This window comes from Lucilia sericata, unplaced genomic scaffold, assembly GCF_015586225.1.
Source record: "Lucilia sericata isolate MDLA Ls3-8-SP2 unplaced genomic scaffold, ASM1558622v1 Contig000801F_arrow, whole genome shotgun sequence".
Taxonomy (NCBI): domain Eukaryota; kingdom Metazoa; phylum Arthropoda; class Insecta; order Diptera; family Calliphoridae; genus Lucilia; species Lucilia sericata.
The window spans coordinates 191,572-206,435 of NW_023994793.1; the positions used below are offsets into that span (position 1 = coordinate 191,572).

Here is a 14,864-nt window from a genome sequence, read left to right on the forward strand (position 1 = left end):
AATTAGCGCTAATTCATATTTATAACAAAACAAAAAAAAACAAAACTTCTTTTTCAAATGAATTGTAAATAAATAAAAAGAAAATACGTTCATAAACATTTCCAACTAAAAGAAAAGATGTGGTTTTCTTTTTAATTTGATGGAAAACTAACCCTCTACGAAAAGTTTTCTAAAGAAAACTGCTTCCTTATACTTACGTGATCGATTAGCTTTCGATATGGTAAAGCGATATTGGTATGTTGAGAAAGATAGGACCCAAAGACAAATATAAATATTAATTTACAATTTGTTTTATTCAAATATTTCTAGGAACATTTATTTAGTTATTTTACATATTAATATCTAAGAGTAAGTAGTCTTTATAGTTAACATTTCTAAAATAAATAGTTTACTTTGGTTGCATTTCTTAAAACTAATAAGAAGAAAATTTAGCCGGCTATGGCCAACCTTAAGATACCCTACTCATTGTGAAATTTATAATATTTTTAAACAATTTATTTACCGGTTTAATTTGCTTGTAATCAGTGAAAAAATTGGCATTTAAACGGATCGAAGCCTAGACAATGTTTTGACTTTATTATTTCGAACATAAAAAGGGTTGAGCTTTCTCTATAATGACAACAATTTAACCTAAATTATAAACTCTATATAGTAAATTCCGTTATTCATCATCGATCTGTTCACAATCAATATCACTGCACTCTGAATCCGTTTCATGACCCGTCTTAACCGAACGCTGCGTTACCGCCAAACCATTAAAACCAAAATCTGTTTTATTTCCACCCTTTTCACCATTCAAAGATTTATGTTCCAAAAAGTTAGCATTTGTATCACCAAATACACGTTCCAATTCGGCCAGACCATTTGAAGTGGGCGGTGATTCCGGCTCGGGCATTGTTAGATTATTTAAAACATTATATTTCATTTGTAAATAGGAATCAGAGGGAGCTGGTGAACTTTGATAAAGACTCGAAGCAGCTGCATAATCTAAATATCGTGGAGATGAAGATAAATTTGAAGTGGATGATGAGGAGGCAGGAGAGCGTGGTGTTAGATATGAAGGTAGAGCATAATTTAAAGGTTGCCCCCGAGAGAGTATGGCATTGCGAGCACTTTCTATAACACTGGCATTGGCTATCGATGGTTGCATGATGGCCGAACCGGGATAAGCTCTTAGCTGGGTGGCAGCTAGGGGGGCTATGGCGGAGGCAGGTGTATTTGCTGGTGCTGGACTATTTAGCATTATGGATTGTAGAGGTGCAGGACCGGCAGGTGTTTGACTAAATAACCATAGACGATCTCCGACCACCATGGGACGAGCTAAACCTCCTATGCCCAATTGGGCATAGTAGTGTGAAGCTAAGGTCTCTACATCGGCAGTATATTTGCGCTTCCATTTAGTGCGACGATTTTGGAACCATATTTTGATCTGCAAAAGAAGTTAAAGGTAAAATAAGTTTAAATTATTTAAAAGTTCTTAAATTGTAGAAAAAGATCATAAAATTTACACATTCCTTTTTAATTTGTCTAGTTTTAATGAAAAAATTTGCTTTCTAGTGATGACACAAACCAATTGATAACGGATTAGCACTACATGTTTTAATAGAGTTGCCACTACTATTATAAAGGAATTCCCAATTTCTTGAATAAGGTATCAGCAGTGGAAGTTATAAAATTTCCCTAAAATTGGCCGATACTAAATTTTAATATTAAGTTAAGACTCAAACCAAGTGGTAAGTGATAAGTTGAACGTTGATATAGGGCTGCCAATGTATATTCTTAAGAATTCCTGATTTTTTAAAGAACTGTCATTGTTTTAGATCAAAAGTTATACATATTTATTTACTAATAGATTTTTCTTTAAGGACGGATCTTTAAATTGCTATATTTTAGATCGTAATTCAGATATTGGCTTCAAATTTATTATCGATTTTTGGAAAAATTATCTAAATTTTAATAGAAATTTTAGTTTTAGATTCTTAATGGAATGTTTAAAAGATCAAAGGAAATCCCCGCAATGCCCAAAAACTTAAACAAAATTTCCAAAAATGGGATATTTTACAAATGTTGACCATATCTGGGAAAATACTTCAGGAATTAAAAAAGATCACATAAAGGTTTCCAAAACTGCTTTCCATTTTGCAATCCCAGGTTTGAAATTTTAGAACATGCACAAGGTCAAAGTTGAAATTTAGATAGAACTTTCTTCCCTAGAACAAGTTCAGAGGTGAAAAAATGGAACAAATATAACTGATTAAAGAACAGTTCTATAAGACGGGTATCGAGTAAACAACAGAACCAGTTCCAAAGATGATAATTTTATGCCAAAATGATTCAACTTAAGGCCAGATTAGAGCGAGAACAGACTATAATGACGCATTTTAGAATATTTTGTGTAATTTATACAATAATCTCTTAAACAAATTTTTGAAATAATTTCAATGAAACAAATAAATTGGCTTCGATCTTAAAAATCTTTTCATTTTTTTCATAAAGGTTTTAAAAAAATTAAAAGTTTTTTTTTTTGTTAAAAAAACATACCTGAGTTTCAGTTAAATGCAATTGTTTAGCCAATGCAGTTCTTTTAGCCACCGATAAATATTTTCCTCTTTCAAATTCCGTTTCCAAAGCCTTAATTTGAGAGGCTGAAAATGCAGTACGTGGTCGCTTTTTACGATCATCATTGGAACCTAAAAAGACAAAAATTTGAAAATATTTAAAAAAAATCTTCAATTTAATCAAATATTTTTCAAAATACATATTACTGAAGAATATCAAATTTACAACGAATTAATAACTTTATGTAAAAACTCAGTTATGTAAAAAAACAGTTTCTAAAATTAAACCGTTTTTAAATAAATTTTCGAGATTTAAAGAATTTTAAAAGTAACTTTAAATAAAAAGTAGTTTTGCAATCGTGCTTCAGAATAGTGTTTGTAACAGACTATCAGCATTATTGTATAGTTTGAATAGCATTTGGATTTTTGCTCCAAAACCACTTTTTCAGAAAAGAAGACTCATTATTTGAGGAACTTTAAAATTAACAACTTAATAGATTTATATAATAAGAAAATAATGTATCTGATCTTTCAGCATTCAAAATGTGAACACCATAAAATTTTCTAAAATCAAATATTTGTTTTATCTAAATAGCCAATTGTATTAGTTGTAATAGTTTAAATTCTACAGCAACCAATGAATTTAAGTTTAAACATTAATTTGTTTTTGGCAATCAACGATCAGCCATGTTTTATTTTTTTGTCTATATAGATTTTCTTTTTAATTTCACACTAATAACAAACTTATTTCGCAATTTTCTCGTTGCCAACTTTTTGTTCTAACACATTGAATAATTTGCTTTAAATTAACGCACATTTTATTTGAGTTGGTTTTTTTTCAAATTCAATTTATTTTTACAAATTACTTTCAATATAAGGGAACTGTTTTAATTAATGCGACATGATGGTTTAATTAGTTTTAGAATAAAATGAATTTGTTGTAAATCAAATGAATGACAATTTCATGGGTTTTTTACAGATTTAAATTAAATTATTTACAAAAAAACTATAAACCAAAGACATTAATTACTCTTATATTTTTAAAAAAATATATTTTTCATAATATTTGATACGATAATTTTAAATAACAGAAATATATTTTAATTTATGTAAAAAATTATTAAATTTTAGTAAATTTTTTAAAAATTTTTTTTTATTTTTTTTAATTTTCTCTACAATTATTAAAAAATATTCAATATATCTTTTTAATTTTTATAAATTTTCAATTAAAACTTATTAAAATAACGTTATTAGTACTAATTTAATATTATTTCCTGTTATTTATAACCATTTCCCTTTCAAAATTATAAAAATCCCTTTTAATTTCAATTTCCTCTTAAATTACACAATATTTCCCCATTAAATACAAACTTCCACCTGCACGGGTAACATGTCAGAAAATGCAACACTGCATTAAGCTTTTGTTTTGTTTACATTATCTTTAGTTTTTTTCGTGATTTTAAGTTGGTGTATTGCTAAACACAAACGTCCGGTAGAAAATTAATTGTTTTATAAAAAATAAAAGTGTAACAAATGTAAATGTGTTAAATAATTGTTTCTAAAGTGTTTTATAAGTGAAGTGTTATGTTATTAAATGAATATCTCTTACAAATGATAAATAAATTGCGATCGAAAATTTTCCTATAAGAATTTGCAAAGAAATAAAAAAAAGTGCCGCCATTGTTTTCTTATAAGAAAGAGAACAACAACGATAACGAAGCTAACTGCAACAGCGAATTAAAAGGTATGCACTTAAAGTTAAATTTGGTTATTTTAAGATAATTTTTTAAATAAAATTGAATAATTGAATAAAACTCTGTAAGGATTTGTCAGGGGAAAAATTTATTAATAACACAGGCCAACAAATGTTTAACCCAGAGACCAAATTATACTATTCTAAAAGGATTGAGCTGCACTGAATCCGAAACTAGCATTAGAATTTCTCCATCACATCAAGTAATATCGTGTCCAAAAAATAGAAAAACTCCCAACTTTGGCCATATTTGAGACGCTATGACAGCACTAGCAGACACCTTTATTTATAAAATATGTTATGTTAAAGACGACAGATTGGACTTTCAGACAATACAACAAATTTTGTAAATAAACCGCTTTGATAAAACGTCTCAAATGTGGCCAAATTTAAATTTATTAATTTGCCTCAAAAACGTGATGTGATAGTAGTTCTGAGAGAAGTCTTATATTTGTGGTCAATTAGCAAGTGTTCCGTGCAGCATATTGTAGGGAAAATTCTTCCTTCAAACGTACCGGCAGTATGTGGAACAAATTTCCAGCAGAAGAATTTCTGCCTCTTTCTATGTGACAGGTATGGAAAACCTAAATTCTGAAATAGTACTAGTTTATAACAGAAAGAGTAGTAGACTATAGACTAGACTATAGACTGGACTATAGACTAGACTATAGACTAGACTATAGACTAGACTATAGACTAGACTAGACTAGACTATAGACTGGACTATAGACTAGACTATAGACTAGACTATAGACTAGACTATAGACTAGACAATAGACTATAGACTAGACTATAGACTAGACTATAGACTAGACTATAGACTAGACTAGACTATATAGACTGGACTATAGACTAGACTATAGACTAGACTATAGACTAGACTATAGACTAGACAATAGACTATAGACTAGACTATAGACTAGACTATAGACTAGACTATAGACTAGACTATAGACTAGACTATAGACTAGACTATAGACTAGACTATAGACTAGACTATAGACTAGACTATAGACTAGACTATCTAGACTATAGACTAGACTATAGACTAGACTATAGACTAGACTATAGACTAGACTATAGACTAGACTATAGACTAGACTATAGACTAGACTATAGACTAGACTATAGACTAGACTATAGACTAGACTATAGACTAGACTATAGACTAGACTATAGACTAGACTATAGACTAGACTATAGATTAGACTATAGACTAGACTATAGACTAGACTATAGACTAGACTATAGACTAGACTATAGACTAGACTATTGACTAGACTATAGACCATACTATAGACTAGACTATAGACCATACTATAGACTAGACTATAGACTAGACTATAGACTAGACTATAGACTAGACTATGGACTAGACTATAGACTAGACTATAGACTAGACTATAGACTAGACTATAGACTAGACTATAGACTAGACTATAGACTAGACTATAGACTAGACTATAGACTAGACTATAGACTAGACTATAGACTAGACTATAGACTAGACTATAGACTAGACTATAGACTAGACTATAGACTAGACTATAGACCATACTATAGACTTGACTATTGACTAGACTATAGACCATACTATAGACTAGACTATAGACCATACTATAGACTAGACTATAGACTAGACTATAGACTAGACTATAGACTAGACTATAGACTAGACTATAGACTAGACTATAGACTAGACTATAGACTAGACTATAGACTAGACTATAGACTAGACTATAGACTAGACTATAGACTAGACTATAGACTAGACTATAGACTAGACTATAGACTAGACTATAGACTAGACTATAGACTAGACTATAGACTAGACTATAGACTAGACTATAGACTAGACTATAGACTAGACTATAGACTAGACTATAGACTAGACTATAGACTAGACTATAGACTAGACTATAGACTAGACTATAGACTAGACTATAGACTAGACTATAGACTAGACTATAGACTAGACTATAGACTAGACTATAGACTAGACTATAGACTAGACTATAGACTAGACTATAGACTAGACTATAGACTAGACTATAGACTAGACTATAGACTAGACTATAGACTGGACTATAGACTGGACTATAGACTAGACTATAGACTGGACTATAGACTGGACTATAAACTATACTAGGAACATTCTAGTATAAAAACATGTCCTGTTTTAAGAATCTGTCGCTTTGTCTTCTAACAATCTTTTTTCATAAATCATTAAATTCTGAAATTCTGCCCATTTTTGTATTAAAAATTTATGTTGGTACTAAAGTGTCTCCGGCAAAAATTGAGAATTTTAGTTCTTATATACATATTCCGCCAAATGTCGATATTTCATATGGAAGGTGACATGCCTACTATTACTAACCTCTCATTTTTATTCTATATGAGATACTAAGGTTACTGTAAAAAATTTGTGAACTCTAACTGTTTTAGTTTCCGGGATATAAGCATTTTAGTATTTTTCACATATGGGGAATCCTCTCATTCTTTCTTGTACAATTCGAAAATTCTAAATGATTTAGAATACTCTGAGACAGATGAATTTTTATCTTAGGTCATAGAAAGATCAGGTCAAAATTAGGAGATATTGCATTTTAACGTCTGTATTGTTTTTAAAGTGATCTTTTATTTGTTGTATTTGATGTAGCATATATCCTCTTTTTAAACTAAATATATTAATCATTTGCGAAACTTTGTTTTAAAATTAACGGCCGTCCTTCTCCAAATTAAACAAACATTATAAATTTTTTTTTATAATAGTATCTGACTTCCTAATTTCTATATTCTTAAAATTCAATGGAAATATTTCACTCATACCATGATCCATTAATTAAACTTTTATAAAGAAATATTTATTACTTTTACCCAAGATTCTTAATTAACTTCAAATTCTACTAAATCATTACTAACTTACCATGATCATCTTCTGAGGTAATATCACTTTTAGCATCATCTAAATTATCCTCATTAAAACTCGATTCAGGACTTGAAGCTCTCATATCAATACCACCACCAACTACACCATGTAATTTTTCACGATCACTATTTAAATGATCACTACAGTGATCACTATCATGCACTGTTAAATTTAAATCATAGTTATTTTTATGATTAATTTCTTCACTAACCGCTTTGGGTTTTGATAGAATATTTTCTATAGAAAAACTATTGCGATAACGATGAACTACCGAAGGGGTTTCCATTTTTAAAATACGTATTTTTTTAATAAAAATTTAAAATTTTTATAAAAACAACTTTCCGCTAAACAACCGTTAGTTAAAGAAAATAATTTAAAACTAAATTTTGTATCGAAGACCAAGTGAATAAGAAGTTTTTTGTGAAATCTTTTTTAAAGAAAACAAAAATCCACCCATATGAAAATATCCAATTGTAAGAAGATTTAAATTTAGACTAGAAAGAGTAGAACTAACAAAACAAATTCTTGCTCTTTCCAACAACCAACACAGCATATATACAACATGTGTGAAATGTGTAACACCCCAATCATGAGCACGATCGGTGTTGATGCTAAGGCATACAAATAGATCACAGCCACTTGAAGAATGGTTATTTGTTTGTGTTTTTATTCCTATATAGCAAATCGGAAGGCGTAACCCTTGAATAATTATGTTCTTAGTTTGTGTTGTTGTTGCCTTTTGACAACAGCAAAATATGTTCATAATAATCGTATATAATTGAAACTTGATGTCTCTATTAAGAAACATTTAAAGCCAAATAAACATCATAATTTTTCAACTAATGAGCAACAAGCAGCTTCATTAAGCGGCAAGAAAAAAATTGCACCTCGCATTCTCAAAAACACTAAATGTTTTAAAATTTTTGTGGTAAATGCTTAATTTAGCACTTTGTTCAAAACAATTTGTCAATTATATTCAAATTGTGTTCTTTTTGTTTTCTACGCTTCAGCAACATCGTTTGCCGTTTTTGTTTTTTTTTTTTTTGAGAATTTATTTGAAATAATTTTGTTTTTAAGTTGATTCTAATATATTTTGAATTTGTTTTATTTATTTATTTTTTTCGCTATACGAAAATTGTTTGTAATTAATTGTGCATATTTTGTTTAAATTTGTCACAATTAATTAGCATTTTTATTTAAAATTTGTAATAATTAGTGTTAAAAATTATTTTAATATATTATTTAAATTTTAAGGAAATATCTTTTAAAAACTTTTAGATATTTTTTTAGATTATATCAAACATAATGTTAATACTGATTAGCGATCACAAACTGATCCTTCATTTCTATTAAAAAAGATTTTAGATCTTTCAAGATATTTGTGATCGTGAGGCACTAGTGATCGTACAAATAGGGGGTTTTCATTAGTACTTAATGGTATTTGTAATCTTTTTTCTACAATTTGAAAGTGATCTTCTGCATTAAATTATAAAATAGTGATCGGAATTTATGTATTTCTTTCTTAACTTATTGTAAAATCTGAAAAAATCGTTTAGTTTATGTTGCCATCAAGTTATTAAATGTGATCAAAAAGTTATATTACTTTCATTTTTGTTTGACATTTTTGCCAAAAACCAAACCAGATTATACACCAATTAATCATAGAGATTTTCACACTTTAAGAAAGTTTTTTTAATTTTTCACTTCTTTCTTGCAACGATCACTTCAAAATATTTAATTTTCTAAAGATTATTATATAACTCAAAACTCGACTAAATCTTTTCTCTCTTACCATGATCATCTTTAAAATCAATATGTAACGCTCTTCATTTTGCTGTTAGTATTTCTCGATTGGGAGTGGAGTTAGCTTCGCAATTCTATTTAGAGAGATATACACTTCAAGTACATACGTTTGGCAATTATTAAGTTTGAAGTTCATTCGAATATGAACTTGGCAATTATACGATTCCAACTGAACGGAACAATGTGCCATGCTGCATAGAATACAGTCGAAATATTGAAAACTAAGTTCGAAGTTCGCATAACATAATTCCTTCAGCCTTTTCTTTTTAAATATGGTCACTAATTCTTCATGATAACACCTATGAACTTCAAATTAGTTTCTCCGAGTTCCTCGTTATGCATGTCCTACAAAGATGAGTTTTTTCAAGAGAATGATCGACAGAGAGTAAAAATTTAATTCACTGACTGGGTTTGTTTGAGAGACGAATATATGAAAGATCTTCCTACATAGAGTTTTGAGTACTCTTGACAGTCCAAAATTATAGACTTCACCGTGCATCAGTCTTTTAACCAACATTCTCTTCCTGCTAGTTTGGGTTTACACCACAGCCACCACATGCACCTCGAAGGGATCTCTCCAATAACCGGGACAAGATAAAGTTCGAAACGCTGTCCTGTGGGATACCGGTTCCTGTGGTACCAGATTATATTGCTCTCTCTCTCTCTTTCGACCACAAGTCAAATCATTAAAAGAAAGACCGAGTATGTATTTGATCTTCACGAGTTTATAGAACCGAGCATCAGTCCTTTAACCAACATTCTCTTACTGTTAGTTTGGCTTTACACCACAGCCACCACGTGCACCTCGAAGGGATCTCTCCAATAACCGGGACAAGATAAAGTTTGAAACGCTGTCCTGTGGGATACCGGTTCCTGTGGTACCAGATTATATTGCTCTCTCTCTCTTTTAACCACAAGTCAAATCATTAAAAGAAAGACCGAGTATGTATTTGATCTTCACGAGTTTATAGAACCGTCTTTTCCCCCGGATTACAATCAAACTAAAATGAGGGGAAGATCAGCAAGGTAACATGTCCCGGGGGCAATGTTTCCTGGACAAAAAGAGGACCGACGGAGTAAAGTATTTAAATATAATCCTAACAGAGGATAGGATCAACAAGACACATGGGTGCTATTACTGATTAGGTAAATGTGATTAAATATAGCGCAGATAGACGTAAACATATTTTCTGATAGTCCAAAGGCAATAAATGTATTAATAGCCAATAAGGTTATGTCTAAGACTGTAAATGAAAAGCATGGGCAAGATAACACTGAGTAGAAGTCTCCTCAGTGATCATACAGGTCTACAAGCACAACTTCACTAAATTGGACTAGAGGAATATGACGAATGTTACTGGCTATAAGCAGAAATTAGGTCCAAACACTTTGGGAGCAATATGATACCGGATATTACATCCCTAAGGAGAAACGATTAAAACATCACTGATTCAATCAATATCAAGCACAATCAATGTGAATGAGTTTCTGAATCGTCGGACAATAATTAAACTTAAAGGGTGATTAAATCACTAAAAATACTTCAATATAAATTATCTATATTTCACACCAATAATCGATTTTTAGAAGGTATATTGATATACCAACATTAGCACAATGTGTTTTTCGGCGATCATTTCATTACACATCAAAACTAGCTTTAGTTTTTAAATTCTTCCTTAAAACTTAAACACCCTCAAAATTTCATCAAATCCAATCGCCATTCTTTATGTTATAGTTATTGATGCGTTTTACCCCAAAAAAACACCAATGAAATATCGAATTTTTATTCACTTTTAATAAGCAATTAGAAAAATTAAGTTGTCATTTTGATGTGTGATTATAATGCAGTCGGCAAATTTGATCATTAAATTAAATCATTTTGACACGACAGTCCAACATAATGTGACAGCGCCAACAGTATGATTAAATCATAAATATGAGCAATTTCTTAAACGGAAAAATATAAATATGAGTATAAATGTGTATGAATTTGAAAATATTTCATCATAATTATAAGAGTACATATGATTTAATAGACTGGCGCTTAAATAATTGAACAACTTTATATATCGAAAAATTATTCGTTTTTATTTTCAAGTGCTAAAATATTGAAGACCCTAATATTTGTCTTCTTTATAGTCATATAAGAAATGTAGAAATAAGAACCTCCTCTTTTATTCATTATGAACACTTAAATTTTTGCGTAGTGATTTTTATTTATTAATTAGCATTCATAGTTTTTAAATACACAATGAGAAAAAATGGGTGTTTTTAACTTAAGAGGAGGAAATTGAAAACTTTTTAACACTATGTAATTCTCCTCCGGAAATTGCACCTACAAGGCATATGGATGCTGGGCGCTAGAATAGAGGCTGGCTTGTTAAAAACGTGATTAGACCAATTCTAACTTCAGTAGCACTGTACATGCTGCTTGGGTGTGTGTGGGCTCGTGAGCACTACGTCAATCAACTCTTTGAATTTTTTTGGCGATATTCCTTTTATTGAAGCATATCTAAGATACGAAGCGGATTTTACTCTTAAATTTTGACAAAATGACTAAAGGCGTTTATATGACACGTCGTTAATGTATTCTGGACGCATTGGAAGGCTATAAACAAACATCGGACGTCCCTGATCGCATACCACACGCAGAATATATCGGGAACTTTGAAATACTCATCCTACATTATGGTCAAGCGGAACATTAGAGCATATACCCCTAGAAATCCGTTGCTATACGGATGGTTCTAAACTGGTGGACAAAGTGGGCTTGTGGTTCAATATTGAAAATCCAGAAATTTAGTACCGTCTACTTAATTACAACTCTAACCTCAAGGCAGAAGTCCCTGAAATAACGGATGTGAAAACTAGATTAGAATTACCGACAGCTCGAAGGCAATTAAGGCTGATATCTAGCGATAAGGTTAAATCTAAAACAGTATTTGACTGTAAGAGTGTCTTAACCAAATTCTCTTCCAGAGTTAAGCTTTGTATCAAATGGGTACCGCTCCACTCAGGAATAATTGGCAACGAAAGAAGTTAACCTCAAGAATGCAAAAAGTGTTCCATACAACGAGGGCTGAATTATAAACATAGGCGAGATAAACATATACGGCACCTTGACATAATGAAGTAGTTTGTGGAACAACAAATATCCCATGGGATAACCGCAACGAAAAGAGCCGAGGTTAGTATGATGGTTTGTACTCTAAGTGGACACACAGAATACGGGCGGATTCAGGCGAATGTAAAGCATATGGAGAGGATAGTGAAACTCTGAAGATTTTTTATAGTAATGGGACATTTAAAACTGGATTGGATCTTCTAATTATATTAGCACCAGTTTTCCGAATGTTCAATGCTTTTATAAAACTTTTTAACCAAGACATACAGCTATACTATGAGGTTTCCCTAACCTCAGGATGAAGAAGTCCGGGCTTATTATGATGACACGTATTGTTAGTGGACACGGGCACAACTATACAAAATTGGACAAACGGATTCAGACTTAGGAAAGAACGGAGATATGTTGGAACACTTTATCTGTTCTTGGCAGGATTTCGTTAAAATTAGATCAAAATATCTTAACATCTTTGAAGAGATTTTATTCCGGATATAAAGTACCTACGCATATGATCATTTTCATAATAAAGCATTTAAGTTATATGCCTCCGAAAGAGGCTTTATATCGGGACTGGGTGGATGGATGGATTTAAGCGAATGGTGGACATTTAACTAATTTTCTAAAGAGGTCTTTGTATGTGGGCTAGGGTCAAGTGATGCCCGATAATTACAAAATTTTTCAGGATCATCAACGCAAATAAAAAACATAGTTGTACCGTTTTTCTGTATGGGGACTAGGTGAAATAATGGACCGACTTTAACCATTTTTAACAGACTTTATCCCTGAGACCCAAATGTCGAAGTGCTTAACGTGAACACCTACCTTGATGGCTTTTGCAACGACTAACCACCGCCCCATTGTGCTTCTTACACGCAGGTAGCAATTTGCGTATATGGAATTTACGGTCCAGTCTACGTGCACTTTCTAATCTCTGACCATTGCTGCCCCGTTGCGTAACTTCCGAGATGCAAAAACATCTCTGTTGAGTCGGCAACAGCACCTAGAGACGTAACCGGTAGACCGAAATACGAATCCATCAAATAAGCCGAGACTTTGTTCTTACTCACTGTGATACACTGTGATAAATCTGGTATGAACAGAGTTTACCCTGAACATACATACCTGGATAAGGAAGGAAAATTCAATGGTATTACTTGTATAAGTTACATTTCTGTAGTGTGCACCTCCCTAATAAACAGCTACTAATAAAAAGAAGAAGAGTAAACAAAAAAATAAAGGGATTTTCTATACTTCTTGTCATCTTTGACAAATGGAAATTTGGTAAACAAAAACAAATGAACAAAACTATGAATTTTAAATAGCTGAAAAAAAAAATATCAGCCATCTTTTCGATAAAGCTAGGTTTCGAGGCAGGAAACGAGGACAAATTCGTTCTTTTTTAATCGAACTGGGCCAACAAAGAAGAAGGTGGAGTTGTGGCTCCGTCATACAAAAAAAAAACTAAATTTTTGTTTTTTTTTTATAAATTAAATAAATTTTATTGAAAAGAAATTGTAAACTTAACATTAAACTTAAAACTAAATCTTCAAAATAAAAATAAGAAAAAGCTAAATAAACAAACCTGCAAGCCACTCAACACCAAACTCCATCCATCGAGGGAGCAGCCGCATTAGCATCACCACGCCTGGGGTGCTAGGGTATATTTGGTGATATTCCGACTACAGTACAGTGAAATACCGGGACACATAGACGGACGTTCGATTCGGTTCCTTTTCTTTAAGAAAATAAAAAAAAAAAAGATAAATATATATTAAAAAAAAAAGTGAATAGTGAGATATTTATATAAAAAAATAGGAAGTCTTACGTCTCGTAAATTTCATCCCGCGTGTGAACATTAACCACGCGTGCGCGAGTTAGGTTAGAGCTCTGGCCTAGGGATCAGTGAGTCGCGAGGTTGATTAACCAAGATTTTCCTAAATCTTATATAGGTAATTCTCCTAATAAAAAAAAATATATATAATTATTTAGAAATAAATAAAAGGAATTAGAGAATTTATAATTTATTCGTACCTCAAACTACTTTGACATCTGGACACGTCACGAACAGGAAATATCCATCTACCCTATCCTCATTTGGGAGATACTTCCGATAAAGTAGTTGGCCGCCAGGAACTAGAGCCGGAAATCGGTAATAAATCCGAGAGGTTGAGAAAGTGAAATTATAAATTATTATTATCAGAAGGGAACTATTGAATTAAACCTAACTTGGAAAAGAAACGTCGAAAACTAAAAAAAAAAAAAAAAATCCAAATTTTAAAACTAAATTTTTAAAATTAAAATTTAAAACTAAATTTGTAAAATTAAAATTTATAACTAAATTTTTAAAATTAAACTTTAAAACTAAAATTTTAAAACTAAAATTTGAAACTAAAATTTTAAAATTGAAATTTAAAACTAAAATCTTAAAATTAAAATTTAAAACTAAAATTTTAAAATTGAAATTTAAAACTAAAATCTTAAAATTAAAACTAGAAATAAGAGTAAAATATGAAATCGTCATCTAAAAGTAAATTTTTGTAAATTTTATTCCGATATTTTCGTTTATATAAATTCCTTTTTTTTTAATAAAACAACTTTTATAATGTATAAATGAAAATACTACTTTCCAAGTTTTATTTTAATTAATATGACTGGCTAAAATTCAGTAAACGCGGCGGTAAGTAGGGAAGGTAT

General features: G+C 30.9%; 1 protein-coding gene across 5 annotated transcripts; it reads right to left on the minus strand.

The window, feature by feature from the left end:
• Nucleotides 1-289: 289 nt before the first annotated feature.
• LOC119608181 (ventral anterior homeobox 2) lies at nt 290-14,511 on the minus strand. 5 transcript variants are annotated; one of them, XM_037962495.1, is made up of 5 exons: nt 14,202-14,507; nt 13,996-14,128; nt 13,753-13,900; nt 2,542-2,690; nt 290-1,429 (listed from the first exon to the last, which is right to left on the minus strand). In XM_037962495.1, the coding sequence occupies exons 3-5, from the start codon at nt 13,805-13,807 to the stop codon at nt 662-664; spliced, it is 972 nt and encodes a 323-aa protein (XP_037818423.1). In that variant the 5' UTR covers nt 13,808-13,900; nt 13,996-14,128; nt 14,202-14,507; the 3' UTR covers nt 290-661. The 5 variants fall into 5 exon arrangements, 4 of the variants coding, with proteins under 4 accessions (XP_037818423.1, XP_037818422.1, XP_037818424.1 ...); XM_037962494.1 differs by having other exon boundaries at nt 13,753-13,905; nt 14,202-14,505; XM_037962496.1 differs by having other exon boundaries at nt 13,753-13,905; nt 13,996-14,511.
• Between the last annotated feature and the right edge of the window lie 353 nt (nt 14,512-14,864).